General features: G+C 44.4%; 1 protein-coding gene across 6 annotated transcripts in view; it reads left to right on the plus strand.

Moving 5' to 3' along the window:
* The first annotated feature begins 12,699 nt into the window (after nucleotides 1-12,699).
* LOC148031517 (uncharacterized) overlaps nucleotides 12,700-18,556 on the plus strand; it is a 33,304-nt gene continuing 27,447 nt past the window's right edge. For 2 of the 6 annotated variants that reach the window (XM_087685037.1, XM_087685038.1), the window contains exons 1-2: nucleotides 12,704-13,621; nucleotides 13,931-14,435. In XM_087685037.1, coding sequence (XP_087541163.1) covers nucleotides 12,900-13,621; nucleotides 13,931-14,435 — 1,227 coding nt within the window. In that variant the 5' untranslated portion in view covers nucleotides 12,704-12,899. Of the gene's footprint in view, nucleotides 13,622-13,930; nucleotides 14,436-14,632; nucleotides 14,817-18,556 lie in introns of all 6 variants that reach the window. The other 4 variants (XR_015691906.1, XR_015691907.1, XM_087685036.1 and 1 more) reach the window with 4 other exon arrangements.

The raw sequence follows: 18,556 nt of genomic DNA on the forward strand, positions 1-18,556 counted from the left end.
CAAGGTCAACAGACTTGTCCTCCACAACACCACGTATGAAGTGATACCTCACCTCAATGTGTTTTGTCTTCGCATGGAAGACCGGATTCTTAGCCAACTGAATGGCACTCATAGAATCCGAATGCAGTGTAGATATAGCATCAATCCCAAGGTCAGCAACTAGATGGCCTAGCTATATGGCCTCCTTGCAAGCCTCAGTGGCTGCAACATACTCGGCCTCAGTGGTAGACAAAGTCGTACACTTCTGAACCCTGGACATCCAAGAGACAGCCCCTCCAGCATAGGTGAATACATAGCCAGAAGTGGACTTCCTACTATCTGCATGTCCTGCATAATCGGAGTCAGTGTACCCCATGACCCCTGTATCCTGGCTGCCATAGCAAATACACATATCTGCTGTGCCCTTCAGGTACCTCACGATACCCTTCACGGCATCCCAATGTCTGCTGCCAGGTGTAGCCATATAGCATGCCACAACACCAACTGCATGTGCAATATCTGGACGAGTGGCTATCATGGCATACATCAAACTGCCCACGGCTGAAGCATAAGGGATCTTGGCCATCTCGGCCCTCTGCTCATCTGTCTGCGGACAATCGGCCTGTGATACCTTCACATAAGAAGGTAATGGACAGCCAATAGGCTTTACGTTTTGCATGTGGAAGCGCTCAAGGACTTTATGAATGTACTCCCGCTGTGAGAGATACAAAAGCCCCTGATGCCTATCGCGCTTAATGCGCATCCCAAGTATATGTGAGGCCTGTCCCAAATCCTTCATCTCAAAGCTCTTCTTCAGCTGAGATTTAAGAGCATCTAGCTCATCATGAGCTTTCCCTGCTATCAGCATATCATCAAGATAGAGTACCAAGATAAGCAAACTGCCATCACGGGCTTTCTTCGTGTAAAGACACGGATCCATAGCACTCCTGATGTAGCCCTGTGACTGCATAAAGGCATCAAACTTATGATACCATTCCCTAGGTGCCTGCTTCAAGCCATACAAGCTCTTCTTCAACTTGCACACTAGGTGCTCCCTGCCAAGTTCTGCAAAGCCCTTAGACTGATCCATATAGATCTCATCATGCAAGTCCCCATGTAGAAAAGCCGTCTTGACATCCATCTGATATAGATCTAAGTCAAGTTGATCAACCAAAGCCAAGACTAAGCGCAGGGTGGTCATCTTAACCACAGGAGAGAAGACCTCATCAAAGTCCACACCATGTTCCTACTTAAAACCCTTTGCTACCAATCTAGCCTTGTATGCCGGCTTGGGGTGTCCAGGGGTACTTTTCAGCTTGTACACCCACTTGCATGGCAAAGCCTTCTTGCCCTTAGGCAAGGCAACCAAATCCCAAGTCTCATTCTTATGCAGGGAGTCTATCTCAGACTGCATAGCCCTCTCCCAGGAGTGACTGTCACCCCTGCGCATAGCCTCATCATAAGTGAAAGGCTCTCCTGCATCTGTAACCAAAACATAATGCATAGAGGGCTGAAATCTGTCAGGTGGACGTCTGTCTCTAGCAGACCGTCTCACCGCAGGCTCTGCTGCCTGTCTAATTGCCTGTCCAACACCCTAGCCCTGTGGAGGAACTGCTGCAGGCTGTACTACTGGCTGTGCTGGAGCTCTAGGCTCCTCCTAAAAGATCACTCTGCGGATCTCAACCACCTTCTCAGGCTGCCTGTGCATCTTGTCTTCATGGAAGATGACATCATGGCTGCGTACTATTTTCCGTGCCTGCGGATCCCATAGGCGATAGCCCATCTCTCCTGACTCACCATAGCCAAGGAATATGCATTTAATGCTCTTTGGATCCAATTTACTCCTCTTGTCCTTGGGCACATGGCAGAATGCCTCACATCCAAAGACACGGAGATGCGCATAAGAGGGTGGCTTACCAGCCCAAACTTCCTCTGCAACCTGGAAATCCAATCCACTGGAAGGCGATCGGCTTATGACATGCACTGCCGTACTAACTGCCTCAGCCCAAAAACTCTGGGGTAGGCCTGCATGGCTAAGCATAGAGCGCACACGCTCCTGAATAGTCCTGTTCATGTGCTCAGCCAAACCATTCTGGGGTGGGGTGTAAGGGGCGGTCAACTGACGCTTAATACCCCTGTCATCACAAAACTGCTCAAAAGCATGCGAGACATATTCTCCCCCATTGTCAGTCCTAAGGCATTTCAGCCTATACCCAGTCTGGTTCTCAACAAGAGCAAGCCAACGCTGAAAGACTGCCAAGACATCGGACATTTGCTTTATGGGATAAGCCCACACTTTCCTAGAAAAATCATCAATGAAGGTAACAAAGTACTTTGCGCCACCCATAGATATGCAAGGCATAGGCCCACAAACATCGGAATGCACCAATGCCAAGGGCTCATTCATATGTGGCCTACCCGATTTCTTATGCGTAGACCTATTCTGCTTACCATAAAGACAATGATCACACGAGTCAAAACATGCATAATGCAACGGCGGAAGATACTGCAAACCAGATAACATTTTCATTCCCTTCAAAGACATGTGCCCTAAACGAGCATGCCAAAGTGATACATGTGGGATAGAACCCACTGCCAAAACATGGTCAACTGAGGACCCAGATATAACAAGAGGATAGAGACTGCCAACCTTGGCGCCTCTAGCAAGCACAAGTCTGCCACGAGTAATCTTCCAGGCAGAATCCCCAAAACATACATGAAATCCTGCATCATCCAGCTGTCCTGCAAACATAAGACTGCGCGTAAGCGCAGGTACATGACGTACATCCCTAAGCAAAAATGAACTGTCAGTGGAAAACTGCAACTGAATATCACCCATGCCCACAATGTCAAGAGACCTGTCGTCTCCAAGTCTGACTGAACCAGATATAGTGCGGTAAGAGTGGAACCACTCACGGTAAGGCGTCACATGGAAGGATGCTCCTGAATCCAATAACCAGCACTGTGCATACATACTAGATGTCTCAGTCAAGTGTGAAGCATCAGAAGAACTAGCTGCAAGTATAAACTCATCACCACCATCGGACTCCTCAGTCTGCGTAACATTAATTTCCTCAATCTTGACGCTGGACTTCACAGGTACTATGCTGCGATCAGAGGACTTCTCCTGCACTTTATCTTTCCCCTTATCCTTGCGCTTCTCATTGCGCAACTCATGACACTGTGGTCTAATATGGCCCTTTTTCCCACAATGATGACAAGTGACATTTGCATTGCGCCCACGCGACTTACTACACGACTTGCCACGAGATTTAGACCGACCCTTTTGCGAGTCACGGCCACGGTTATTACCACGATCATTCCTGTCATTCCTGCCTCTAACTGTCAAAGCATGACTACCACGAGAGGCATCCAAGTTTTTGCGATTCACCTCTTCCTGAAGAAGAGCACTCTCAACATCTGCCAATTTTAGAGTAGCACTAGAGGCACAAAGAGCAGTGCGGAATACATCCCATGACTCATTCAGAGTCCCAAGCAAGAAAAGAGGAGTTACTTCCTCTCCAAAGGTGATATCCTGCGAAGTCAGGTTCTTCAGTATAGCATGGAACTGGCTCAAGTGAGCAGACATAGTCGCATTATCCTTCATGCGCAGATCCATAAGCTGCTTCAACCAATACATCTGACTCGCCGGACTTTTCTTATCATAATCTTATTCCATAGATCCCATGCACTCTGTGCTTCCTCAAATACATTATAATGTACCTGTTCAGTGAGAGACAATACAATCGTGGACTTGCATAGCTCATCAAGTTCAAGCTAGTCGTCATTGTCCATAGTTTCAGGCTGCTCCCCACTCAACCGAAGTGGCTTAATCTGAGATTTCTGCACCAAGACCTGCCAAATTTGACTCTTCCAATAAGAGTAGTTGGTACCATCCAACTTTGTAATGTTAAAGATGGCACTATCATGCGAAGATGACGCCATTATGCAGGCTGAAAATGCCCAAACAGTCCAAAACTGCTTGCTGTTTTACTGCAGAAACTGCCCAAAAATGACCAAAACGGGGTCCAAAGGGCGAGCAAAGTGTGCCAAAAGTTGTTGCCCACTTAGTACTAGATGCGGTACACCAAATCAGGATATTTCAGCATGAAAAGTACACCTCAGTCCACCAATAACTGCTTGCTGTAATAAATTGCAGGTATGTAGTCTAGAGAGCAAACTGTCCCAAAATAGGATCCAATGTCAAGCAAACAATGCTAGGTCCAAAGCCGGCATGAAACGGACATAAGCAAGGCCAATGACAGTGAAAAGAACATGAGCTCAACACCGAAGCATGTCAAAATAACATCTGCCAGTGAAAGGCACACCCCCAGACACTCTAGGCAAAGTGTTCCTGTAACTGCCAAAACCTGACACAAATAGGTGTCTGCTCAAAGAGAAAGATCCAAATATGAGACTCAGCTCATAAGCATCCTGTGAACCAAGAGTACATCAATGCATATCCATAAAGATCGGAGTATGATCCCAAAGTCTCAATGCGTATGTAGCTGCTCAATACATAAACTGCTCCAAATACATGTAAGTGCTCCAATAGCATGCAACTGTCAAAGGTCAAGCAAGCGTGTAAAATGCTCCCACTGGCACAAAAGGCGTACAAAGCGAGCTCAGAAGCTCAAACAACCCAAGAGAAAGCACTTGTGATAAGTGACCCTGTCAATGCATCAAGCGCATCCAAGAGAGCATGACATACATGAAGCACCGGTCATATTAACCATGAAGCAATACATAAGCCCAAATAAGCTCTCGGTCAACTCAATGGCGTCCAAATAGCAACCAAGATCAGTGATCAAGTAAGCCGGGAATGCTCAAATACATCCAAATCCAAGCTCCAAATGTCGGTATGGCATACACGAACCAAATAGCATATGTCACGAACCAAAGCATGTAATGCAAAAGCCTAACTGTCAAGCAGAGACATGAGGCATAAGCAGTCCACGAGCATGCCAAGTCGGTCCAAATGCTAGTGAAGATGGAGCTAATGCGAAGCTCAAAAGCATCCCATAATCTCATACATATGCTCCAAGTCGTCCCCAAATGTCAGAGACATCATGCTAAAGCTCAAAGCATACATCCGGTATCGGTAGGTAAGTGCCAAAGCATGTAAAGTACCTTCAGCCCACTGTTATTCCAGCATGTATTTACTATTCTAAACAGTAGATTTCAGCCCCGAATTCAAGCCAAAATCATGGTCAAACCAAATGCATACATCCCCAATACATCCGGGTAGAAAGTAGACCGCATACGGGCATCAAATAGCTCCAATGGAATGAGGCATAAGCAAGAAATGTCAGTGTCAGGGGTGCTGCCCTGTTTCCAGCACTGTTATGCAGTGAATGACAGTTTCAAAACTGAGAATGATCAGCTCCCAACCTCAATGTCAAGCCAAAGCATCAAAATGACATCCAAAAAAGGCTCAAATGCCCTCCAAATAGGCCAATGATGAGTGCTCCATGAGCAACAAAGCATTCAGCTGTAAAACGTGGAGGTCAAAGTCTGAAAATGGGCGCCATATTCAGCGTGTTGAGGCCTGGAGTGCTACTGCCAATCACATGGAGTTATAATGGTTGGGGGGGTTCAATGATGGCCCAAGGTAGGCACATACCAAGCCATGAAGGCCCAATGCAAAGGGGAGGGAAGATATGAGTTATGGAGCTCAAGAAGAGTGGCTGCCCTTTGTTCCTGCCCTGTTTCAAACTAAGAATACACTCAAATGCCTGCAAATGCTGAAGCAATACCTCAAGGGCAAGGCCGTGATTGGTGCGCAGATCGGTCGCAGAATGCTCACGTAGTGAATCCCGGAAGGTCCCCAAGAACAATGAACTCTACCTTTTTGCACAAAAAACAATGTAAAAGCATGAACGACAAGAAGCAAGAGACCAATTGGGTTCAATCTCCCCCCATGCCTTGTGTGAGCGCTTCACAAAGCATGTATTTTATGTATATTTCCATCTTCATGCTCAATAATAGCCCAATTTACAAAAATATGACAAGCTTTTAGCTTTTGAGTTTGCTTTCTACAAAAATAGGAAATAAAGCTAATGGACGGTGCCCATAGAGTCTGGCACGCCCAATCTCAATGTCCAAATAGAAATAACATATCCATGCGCATAGGCGCATACAAAATAATAATCAATAATCAATGTCTCGATAGACATAACAAAATATAGGCGTGGCGCCTATCAAAATATAATCCAAAGGTCGAATACTCGCTAGACTCCAATGCTTTCCTCCGCCACTGCTGCTATCTCTACACATCAACTGAAGCATTCACAATCGTTAGTGAAATAATACAATTAAACCGACAAAAGTGAATACCTAGCAGTCTTCAGCTACATAAATAAATCAACTGGTTAGAAATAAATCCTAACCTTAATTTATTACGAGTGCGCACTCTAAACTCATAAACGTTTATTAATTTAATATGCATTTTGCGGAATCACCCGCTATGGAATCACCCACGTACACACTAAATTAATGAAACGCCCGAAAAGGACAGGCGTCCCCATCAACTTCTCGCACAAAGAATCCTCTTTGTGTATGAGCCCCGGTCATCTAAGTTTACGGAATCCACCGTAAAACCTCACGGAATCCACGTGGCACGGAATCCACCGTGGAATATGCCTCCTGGCATCACTGATGAAGCTCAAGAAGGTCGGGATGGAGCTCGGGAAGCCGGGGAGAGTCGGGAGCTCGAGAGGTCGGCTATGGCTGCCGGGATGGAGACCCAATGCGTGAAGCGAGTCGATGCGAAGGTCGGGAAGCACCGAGTCGAGCTCGAGCAAGAGAATGCCAAGCTCTGATACCAGTTGAAAGGTGAGAAGGATCGAAGCTTGCACGCGAGCTATGGCGGGAGAGCAAGAGCAAGAAAGAGAGAGACAAGAAATGGGAACTCCAACAGTCACAATGTGTGACCGGGCCTTCCTTTATTCAAACTATCACTAAAAGAATAAAGAATAAAGTGACGTGACGGGCGCCCGCCACCTGCAGTGTGCAGTGGCGGGTACTGTAAGTGTAGTAATACACGGGGGCGGCACGGCGGAGGCGCCTTTACCCCCAACAATATGCAACTAGCAACCAGTATACAAAACCATGCTACCCTCTTACAAAACACCATTTTAGTGAGCATGCCATTACATTGATGCTCCTTGCCTCTTTTGCTTCATTGCATGGAGCCATGCTGCCCTCCTAAATCGAGATGCCTCGGTAGGAACATGTAGGGGTTGCAAGCATCCGTTGTCCACCACTAGCCCCTCCCATATGATTGCTCTCATGTGCCTTTCGGATTCTATGAGCTATGCCTCCCATCACTTCATTTCATCCCTTGCAAGCTTTTCATTTTCTCGTTTCATCCTCTTAGATTTAGCAGCAACCATCTCTGCTTGCTTGTTTTGTTGGCACTCAATTTGTCTTTCCTCCTTTTGCCGTTCCAATTCTAGCTTCTTAGCATTTTTGGCCTTCATGGATTCAATATCTTGGTTGGATGAGGATGAGTGAGTGATAGTAGTCCACAAAGGCCTCCCCATTGACTCGATTGATAATGGCATTCTCCCTTGGCACTCATAGGAGCTCAAGTAAATTGGGTGTTGTAGTTGAGGTAGGACTTTGCAAAGGATTCGATGTCAATGGTGGAATGATTTCTTGTTCATGGTTGGTTGCAACCATGCTTGAAAGCAGCTCGGCATCACTTCCCTTCAATTCCTCAAGCAGAGGGGTGTCGGGCACTTCACTACAATCAAGATAATCTTGATCGGTTGTATTCTCCCCTGCATTTTGTGTCTCCAAATCTACAACCACCTCATGCACATCCATGTTGTTGCATGGCATGTTCTCATATTGCAACGTGTCATGATTTAAAGGCCATATTCTAGTAGCACAAAATCCGGCTTTTATGTTAGACTCAGTGCATGCAATTGCAAGGGCCCTTGAGGCAACACCAACAATCTCTCCCTTTGATGCTTGAGTAGAGTATGTCCGCACAATTGCCACAAATTTCTCTCTTTTCTAAAATAGGACTTAAAGGGTTTGAAAATTGAAACATCCAAAGGCTGAAACTTGTGAGAGGTATGAGTTGGAAGAGTGACAATATCTATGCCAACATCTTTTTCCTTTTGCACAACTTCAAGCCTCGTGTGGCTACCATGTCCATCCACAATCAACAAATGCCAAGATGAAGGAGAGGGTAGGCTTGGGACAGCATGCTAAAAATGCTCCAACCATGCCTAACAGCTGCCCCATCATCCATGCTTTGTTTTGCATGGACATTACAGCCCCTTCTCACACTCCAACAAATGATTTTGCATGGCTTTCTTTCCTTTGAAGATGCAGTACCCTGGCAAAGCATAACCATCTGCATTTACACAACACAAGATAGTCAACCACTCCCTAGTATCGAGGGTCATGCCATATACATTTTTGGACCCTTTTTTAGCTAAGACATGCATACACCTATCCTTGCTTCCTTGCACTCCATTCTCATTGGAATTCCAAACATGTTGAGGAGGGTAGTTAGTCTAATTATACAATATGGCCAAGTTATCATGGGAGGTTTTCACCACTTCCGGCCTAATACTGATAGCTCAAGACCTATCAAGACTCTCTCACACACACAAATTGTGAGCTATTGATGTCGTCGACGAATACAATCCCACCAACTTTTCCTTGGGATCCCATTAGTGAAAGGGTTGGGTCAGTGGACTATCTCAGCTGCCTTCAACTTTAAGCAATTTATAGATAACCCATGACCAACTGTTTGCATGCCAAAGGCCTAATCAACAAGGGCCTTTTCTTCTTCAGCATGTAGTACGGTAGGTGGGCCCTTCATCCTTTTCTTTGTTCTCCCATCAATCCAGTTTGCCAATGATGTTGGGCTAATTCCAAACTCCCTATTGCATTCTCTAATTAACATACCTTCTTCATGAGCTACAATTGCCTTTATCAAATCTTCTTGAGACCATTTTGGTTGGTGTCATCTTCTTGGCACTACATTTAGATTGATTCTCGGGTGGATGAGGTGAAGGGTTTGGCGGAGGCAAAGAAGGGCCCTCATTTGATTGGGCAGGTTCAGGAAAAGAAGGCCCTTCAGTAGGCTAGGATTGAAGCTGAACATGTTTGGTGGTTCTAGTGGGACGTGCCCTCTTGTAGTGCAAATGGGTAGTTTTGGGAGGAGGAACACTCGAACGATTTTGAGGACAGCTCACCACCTTCCTTGATTGCCTACGTAAGATTGTCCTCTTGCTTGGCATGGTGGGAGGAGGAGTAGACCAGCAATGTGTTAACAAACACAATCAGTAAGAATGTGTTAATAAACACAACTGGTGGCTACAAACTGTAACAACAAAAACACAATGTTAGAAGCTGAGTTAATGTTGAAAAAAAATTATATGTTGAGTCTACATCATGTAGTGAATACCTTAGTCAAGTAAACATGCATAATTAGTTGCAAATCAGAGCTAGAAGCATGAGAAAGTGTGCACAAGAGGGAGAGAGAGAGCTCAAGTACAAGAACAAGATCTTATTTAGTCAGTTGTTCAAGGAACAACTAGTACACTCTCCTCTACATTGAGCGTGTACTTTAGGCTGTTTATATAGCCACTGGAGGAGTTAGGGTTAGGGTTTCCCATGTCATCCAATCCATTTACACCTAGCTACCCTTATCCTCTCTAGTGTAAGGAGAGTTCCTATGCTTATCTTTCCACACTCCCCCTCAATGCCAGGTGGCATTGGATAAAACATAATAGGACGCCTCCCCTTAATTCTCAATGAGATGCCTTTTTAAATCAAGCTACAAGAAAAGGTTATAGGTAGAGAGTGTTACGAGACTCAAAAGGGTTGGTCACCTATGGATTGGGAGGCAAACTTGACCTCCAATTCCTTAGGTACTTTTGGAACATCGGGACACTTATTACTAGTGATATGCCCGGTCTTTTTGCATTTATTGCACTTCATTTTGTCAGGATATTTCTTCCAGTAGTTGCTCATGATATGCCCCTTTTTGTGACAGAAGAAGCACTTAGTAGAAGTTGTATGGACTAACACTTGCTCATGTGAAGTAAATTTGAGGACCCTTTAGTATTGTTTCTCTTCTCTTCATCCGGGCATGACTAATTGGTACTTGCTAAAGTTGGGTTCGGGATATTAGTTAGGGTAGTCACAAGGGTTGGAAAAGCCTTCTTCACAGACTTTAGCAGGATGGCAATAGCATCTTCATCATGAATGGGTGCTTGAACGGAGGCAAGCTGTGCCATAAGTCCCTTCATATGTGAAATAAACTTGCTTAGATCTTCTCCTTGTTTATATTCCAACCTAAAAAACTCAATCTTGAGAAAATCTTGGAGTTCTTCCCTATGTAGCACCGTAGAGCCTTTCAAGCTCATCCCACTTTTCTTTTGCAGTTGAGAGTTGGTCAATGTGATGAATTAAAGATTCATCTAAATGAAGCATGATGATGGCATGAGCCCGTTCATCATCTTCTACATCAAGGGGATTGGATGGGTCAATTACTTTGGCCCCTTTTATGAAGGCCCAATATCCTCTTTCCATAGGCCATTGGGAAGGTCTTATCACTTGTTAGGACAAGGGCAGTGTCTAGTCCCTTACAACCTTGCCACTAAATGCGGAAGCAAATCAAACAATTGATATCAAAGTTGTAACGAGGAGAAAGGTTGAAAGTCATACATATGTAATATTTCAAAATATGACTTTGGTGGTCCTTTCTTATGTGCAATCTTCTTCTGAGGTTTAATGGTCTTTTTTGATGAAAAAACTCAGATTATGTAGGTACCAGCAGCAATAATGATTAAGCAATGTGCCTTAGTGCTTACAAGCACTCATCTCTAGTTTATATTGCTAGAGATGGTAGATGTCGGTCTTGATGAGCTTGATGACGACCTTCCAAGTAAAAGAACCTCAGAAATGAAGTTCCTAGATTAGTAACTGGCTCTGGAAGAGATGATTCAGTTATTAAAATCAATGTTAGTGACCAAACATTGAAAAATTTGAAGGTTGAAGAAGCTTGAAGTTTCCTGGCTATGGCTGCCAGAGACCCACAATTAGGGTTTGGCTTATGGCAGCCAACAGAGATGGAATTTCTCCAAACCCTCTTAGGGGGAGATGGCCCACTATGGGGGCTATGGAAGCCCTATGGTGGCCGAGAAGAATGCGCCACCAGAGCAAACCATGCCAGACACAAAGATGCCACACTGCCTAGACTGCGCTTTTTCCTACGTTTTCTTCAATGTTGCCAACTACGATGCATAATGTCGCCCTCTGATGTGCCACACCAAGTTGCTTGTGTTGGAGAAGAAGTCCTCACTTGAGGTCAAGAGCTGGAATGCTCTCCTTTGGCTTCCCCAGGTCCTCCAAGGTCAAGGGGTCAAGGTTTGGCTATGGAGGTAAGAGGAAAAAGGTGAAGATGATGGAAAATCATGTGCACTTAGTGAAGCTGAGGGTATAGGAAGCTGAAAGGATCAGAGGAGGCTCTGATACCATGTTGCAAATCAGAGTTGGAAGCATAAGAGAGTGTGCACAAGAGGGAGAGAGAGAGCTCAAGTACAAGAACAAGATCTTGTTTAGTTAGTTGTTCAAGGTACAACTAGTACACTCTCCTCTACATTGAGTGTGTACTTTAGGCTATTTATATAGCCACTAGAGGAGTTAGGGTTAGGGTTTTCCCTGTCCTCCAATCCATTTACACCTAGCTACCCTTATCCTCTCTAGTGTAAGGAGAGTTCCTATGCTTATCTTTCAACATAATCACTTTGGTTGCTGTTCCAAGGGTGGAAGTTTGGGAACTTCAACCCCTTCACCTTTGAGCTGCTTGGGGAGCCTTGTTTTGGGCGGCGGTGGAAGTGGAACTTGCAAGTTGGGAGATGGTGGTGGCTTTGGGGGTTGGACAGTAGCTCTCAATTGCTTCTTGACAAGGCAAAATGCAGGAGATGCTACATGGATTCCTCCGCACCGACAAATTCTGCCCCCTTGCTTATTTAGTAGTAGATTGGTGCATAAAATATGGGAGACAAATGGATGTCTAGTAGCAAGACATGCCTTGCACTCACACATAGTAGACATGGCAAGAAAAGATTGAGTGGGAAGCACGCTTTGTAGATAGCATCAAGGCATAATAGATGAGAAAAGGGGTTGGATTGCTTGTAGCATAGAATTGGTTTGCAGCAGTAGGGAAGAACTAGACAAACTCACATGAAACTAGGCCTATGACACATAAGCAAGGAATGATATTGGGAGAAAAGTAGCAGGTTTGCAGTTTGTAAGTACTTTTTGGGAGTTGGAATATTTGGAGGAAAGTAGTGAGTTTGCAAGTTTGTCTGCAGTAGATTTTGTCTCTAGCAAAAGCACTTACAAAAAGCAAGCAGGGAATGATGTGGATATATGAGAATATATAGGTAAAGAAAGGTAGGGGGATTGGATGCTCAATTGCCGCTGAGATAGAAGGACAATATTTGAATTCGAATTAGAGAGTGCAATATTATGACTAAGGTGCAATAAAGGCAGGATATTTATGAATTGTGGAGCAGTTGGGTAAGTGGGACCTTGTGGATTGGTTTTGTGGTATGCAAGGACGTGAAGAGGAGCAGGGAGTGTGGAGTTGAACAATAGCCGAGGATGAGACGATGAACACTTTTAGCGTTGCTCTAAAAGAAGTTGTGCAACATTTGGAGAAAAAGTGACGCAGGGAGGGTATGCTTCTCCAAGGGTCCAAGGGTGCACCCTATTTTTGGCCATTTTTTGGGGGCTGCACACTTTTTGGCTCCCGTACCGTAGTAGCAAAATAAGATGTTGAGACTGACCGGGTACTAGGGTTAGTGGACCCGGTTGACCGTGGTTCAGATCCATTGATCCGGTGCCACTGACCAGGACCAGGACGAGGACCGGTGGTAATAGGTATGAAAAGCAGAGGATGCGGCAGGAGTGTTGACCAGTACGAGAGTAAGTTGATTCACGGTCTCATACGGCAAGAAGAAGAAGAAGAAGAAGAAGAAGAAGAGGAGGAGGAGGACGACGAGGACCCGAATCACTATCCCAGTATCAGATGCTACAGCTCCCGAAGAAGGAGGAGGACGAGGACCCAGGAGACCCAAGGAGGAGAAGTAGAGGAAAACAGACAAGAAACAGGAAACATGGTGGAGAAGTGCCCATCCGGCAGGGACCAGCCTGGTTCGCCTTGGGACTATGCCTTTCTGGCAGTAGCGGCGCTGGCGGCGCTGCCTTTCATCGGAGCCAACCTGGTGATCGCAACTCGCCTGCGGCGGCGGCCGTACATCATAGCGCAGGGCGGCGCCCCCCTCATCCTGTTGAGCTCCACCTCCAGCTTCCTCTGGCTTGTTTCCACATTTGTCACCCTGGCGCACATCCCACACAACCACTTTGCCCTCCTCCGTGCCTGCATCCTCTGGAGCCTCTGGCTCCGCCTCGCCTTTGGATTGTGCCTTTGGCTTATCTCCCTCATTCTCCGGCTGCACCGCCTCTACCTTCTGGGAGCCTCCTCGCCTGCCGCTTACTCTGACAATCCTCACCGTACTTGGACACTTCACCTCCCCCTGCTTTGGGCTCCTACGTTGGTCTTCGTTGCTACTGCCACGGGATTACATGCCAGCCGCATGTCTGGGTAAGGTTCTGCTCCTTCCATGTTCATTTTTGCATTCTCTGTAAAAATTCACGAATATCTTCCAATGTCTGGATCTCTGGAAAATCACATATTTCATCCTTCTTATTGATAAAAATGATATAAAAAATCAGGTAGACCCATTGTATACTGAATTCTTATTGATATCATGTGATTATGTGGAAGTCAATCTTCTATTTCCAATTTTTTTTTGTATTTCTCTCTAGTCTGTATCTCTGATGGTTGCCATCTTTCATCCTTGCCATGATGCTTTCTTCCCTATAACAAGAACCCATCCTGATGACATTGCAGGGACAATGTTTGTGCAGACTGTCACTTGAGCAACGCCTGGAAATGGTTATCTTCTGGAGTCTTGTCTATGATCTACTTTCTGATCTTGCTCTTTCTTCTTTTTAAGTTGAAGAACTGCAAAGACTACATGGTTGCATCGGAATACAAATGCACCTATGAGTTTTCCTTGAAGGCGCTCCTGTGCACTCTCCTCTATGGTGTTACAATTGTGACAGGCAGTGATAAGACTATTGCTGGACGATGCTTTGTGTCATTCTGTGTGTGTTGTGTTGTGTATGTTCACTTTTGGGTCCGCATGGGATTGCCGGTATACCTCTACCTTTTCAAGGGTGAGCCACAGTTGGACAGCTTCGAAGAGGAACTGCTTTGCTGTGGGGCAGAGTGCTTTTATAAAATTGGCTCATCCTCATCCCATTCTCCAGAAAGGGTTTCTTTTCCAGCTCAGGATGCTGATTGGATCTTGAGGGCAACCAGTGCTGCCATGCTTGAACTCTCAGAATGCAAGGTATGCAATGCAATATTATGTTAGTGTGAGAATCAGTACTTCTTCACTAACCGGGTCTGCTCCTATGTAGGCTTTTCAAACTCTTGACAAAATTTGTTACGCCTCTCCAGTGTGAAATCTAATGTATGTGGAGAGACGATATCTTTCCCTGGGATTAGTTCATGTTGATTTTTTTGAAATCACTCTGGAAATTGCAGTACATGTCCATTCTGAAGATTACTTGGCATGTCTTCGGGAAGGCCTTGCCCAACTTAGAATAGCAAGGAGAACAAGGACACTAGTTTGGGACAGCTTTTCTGCAGGCAACAGGCTCCACTTAGTGGAATTTGTTAAACAAGTTGCCACTACTTGCAAGTCATGTAAAGGTCAAAAAAGAGGCAGGTAACTTTCACATATTCATAATTCACAGTCAAAATGACTGACTATTTTGAAATCGTCTGAGAGATTTCAGCTTGTTCCCAACTGCAGTAGCCTAGAGTTCTTTTGCAGCCAGTTTGCAACTTCTGACACTTGATTGACTTGGTCAAACCAGATGATGCTACTCTTAACACAGACCAAGCTTCCTAATTAAACTTTTACTGTATCATCTTAACACAGACCAAGCTTCCAAAGTGATCTTTTGTAAGATCATCATCAGCCGTCAAACAACAGATTATGTTGGAGATCATCAGATAGATTTCAACTTGTTCTTAAGTGGTATTGCCTAGATAACTAACAAGGTTAACAGATCCATCTAGAAACCCACTGTGAATGACAGGCTAGTCTTTGTACAACATATTTTTCATATCTTGGGTGTTCCCTGTGCAGTCTGGCAAATCTGTATCTTATTGCTTTCTGGAGCCCCCTTAGCTGCCAAACTAACCTGTTAAGCTAAGCCTTAGGACTCTTTAACTATTTGTTTTGTGAGCAGAAAACCTTTCCCACGTGATACACGTTTCCATATCTAGAAACACCAAGATGGCATTATCCAGCTTTATTCAATTAACTTTCAGAATATTAATTCTGAAAATTAATTTAATAATTATTTATGGCTCAGAAAAATAATCTGATTGGCCAACAATTAAATTGGCTAGGCCACATCATCTTTTGGACCCCCAGAAATGATCATTTTGAGTAGTTGTGGAACAAATGCTGTAATGCTGAATTCAGGAATCAACTTCAAGAATGTTGAGTGCTGTAGACTGAAGCTTGAAATTAGTGGACTTGTTATTTCAGTCACATTATGCACCTGAGGGATGGGGAAAGATACAGTGCATAAGATTGGGATTCTTCTGGATTGGAAGGGCTGACGATACAGTCTTACAATAGGGAGGTGACCTGGCTGGTTGCGCTAAATTGTGCCGACCAGTCCAATTCCTGGTCATTTGACTGTCTGGCTGCCAGCCATGCGGTGGCATGCCACATCCTTGCATTCTTGCCTAGCTTAGGTGTTTTCTGTTTGTCAAACTGGAAGCAGCCAGCAATTGCAGGATCATCATCAGAAGCAGATTATCATGCATGCAACAATTCTTCACTAGAGCTATTGTATCTTTGCTAATTTCTACAGGCGTACACATGCAGAGTATGATTGCCTTATCACAAAACCTGGTCTTCCATTCGAGGACCAAGCATGTTGGGGGCATGATCATTTGTTTGTGAGCGTATCGAGCTCATGGCCCTTACATTGGAGTACGTCCCTACTTGGTTTAATGCGCAAATGTTTTTTCTAAGCCACTTTTGTTGAGCAGCCTTGGTGATCTATTGTACAAATTTGGAGCTGGACTACCATTTTCTTCATTTTGGTAGCCCCTAGTTGTTTGTAGCCCCTCATATCATTTAGGTTATTGTTCCCCAAAATGTTGCTAAGGATGTGTTGAGAGTTATTGTCCAGCTCCATTTTTAGGAGATTTTTGGGCTCTAGTTTTTGGCCCACACACTTGGGGAACAAGGTGGCCAACCTAGTCTTACTGTTCAGTTTCTTGTTTAGCCCATCTTTTCATTTTTGCCTTATTTATAGGGCTCCTCAGAGTGATGCATTTCCTCTCATTTTATCTTCACGTTTGCTTTCTTGCGGTTCTAGTTTTTTCTCTTGTTACTGTCTACACCTTTGAATCTAGCATCTAAGTGAGTTACATTTTACGAGATTGACTCAACAGCCATGCTTGAGTGGATGGGAAAAGAGGTACTCACTTGTAGGAACCAATTGTGGGACTTCTTCAATTTTGAATTTCCCATTGGCCCAATCGATATAGTGTGACACTAGAAGATGGAGATTCTTTTAAGATAACTACTCTAGTCTCTTTCCTTGTGAGATAGTTAGGTCTTTATGTTACTCATATCCTTGTCTCCTTTTAGATTGAGGTGTTGTCGATTGGATAGTGAGAGGACCTAAATGCCTCTCAAACAGTTCCCACATCTGACAATGCCGAAGAACTTACAAAACCTCTCCCCCAAAGAGCAAAGTTAACATGTCTCTTAGATCTAGGACAGAATTGTCAAGCAAATGATTGGGGCTTGAAAGATGAAAGCAATCTTTGTGTTTTGACGTTTGAATTTTCCTGGTTGCAAAGATTGCATGGAGGTTGCATAGGGGACTAGAAAAGTGTGATGATGAAGGTAATGATGATGGAAGGCTGGTGCAAGATGCGGAAAGAGGATGAAAGGTGGTGTTCACATCGAGTCCCTATCTACATAACATGTTTAAGCCAAAAAAAGTCTTGTATGTCATACAAAAGGCAAAAATGCATTTTTTGGGGTGTTTAATTAGCCAAAAAATATTGAGCTAAATTACTATTAGCTTCCATTAAACAACTCCAAAACTCAAGTTAATTAATGAATTTAAACCATTCTTTTAAATTGGTGTGGTTCGAGTGAGTTTCAATGTCCCACATGTAAACCCTAATTTGGGACGTCCCAAGCTTTTTATAAACAAACAACTTGCCTTCCCATTCAGCCCAATCTCGTTTTTGCAAGTTTCAAGTGCTCTTGCTTTGTTGCCCACACCACATTTGTAGAGGACATCTCAGCCCAAGCTGCCCGACATTGTCTACATCCATCTGGCGCATGTTTCCAACCTCTATCTCACAGTCCATGCCTTTTGCTGCCGTTCCTTGCTGTTACTTGCTCTCTAGAGGCTGTGTTTGCAGCTGGCGGCAGCTTTTTGGCTGTGGCTGCTGCATTGGCAACATCCATATCAGCTGGCGACTTCATCTGGAGGCTGCATTTGACACCACATTGCTGTGTTTACCTTATCCTAGTGCTTTCTTGCTTGTCGCCCTGCTATTGGAGGTTGTGTTTGCTGGTTTTCTATCTCCTCTACTTGTTTGACACTATTCCGGCATCCACATTGTTGTGTTTACTACTACCGGACATTTTGGGAGGCTGCTTTGCTGCGTTTTGAAATCCGTTCGAGTACGATACACTCTCCACCTCAATATCTATGCCTCAATCCTTGAGACATCATAGTTCGAGGTACAATATTCATTTACTGCATAGTATGTTTGTTGCATGAGCATTGTATTATACACATTCATTCATTTCAGATTCTTCATTGTGTTCATTGTCTTTGAGTTACCTTAACCCTAACTATGCTTTGTTCAGTTTGTGCTTTATTGTATGATTGTACTTGTGTTTCTACATTAGGGTATTTCTTTACAAGGTATCGAAGCTAGAATCTCTCATAAGGGACCTAGACCTTTGATCTAAAATTCCTTCACAAAAAGTAGGAATAACAGGAGAGCAAGTTGACTTCAAACACAACATCATTGCTTCATTCTCTTGAGCCAAATCCATCAGGAAACGAGTGCGAATGGGCCTCTTATCTTACTCCTCCAACATTTGACATGGCCGGAGAGATATCGGACTACCATGGAGTCCAAAGACCATACGAGATTTCTAGAGCTGAGTACGACCTTATCTGCATGTATCGAAAGGTAAAACTGAGTTTTTCCCTTTAGATTCGGTGCATCGTTCTAATGATTTTGCAAGAAGGATTGAAGCTTCACAAAGAACTGGCTATGTTGACATGAAAACTAGCATGGAGTACAAACCCTTCATCTCTTTACCACTTTCATCTCCATCTCTACCTCTTTCATTTATGCCATTTACATCTCTACCTTCATTTCCTCCTATCTCAGGTACAC

Source organism: Lygodium microphyllum, chromosome 9 (genome assembly GCF_053477565.2).
Source record: "Lygodium microphyllum isolate KBCC chromosome 9, Lygodium_microphyllum_v1.1.10, whole genome shotgun sequence".
In the NCBI taxonomy this organism is placed as follows: Eukaryota; Viridiplantae; Streptophyta; class Polypodiopsida; order Schizaeales; family Lygodiaceae; genus Lygodium; species Lygodium microphyllum.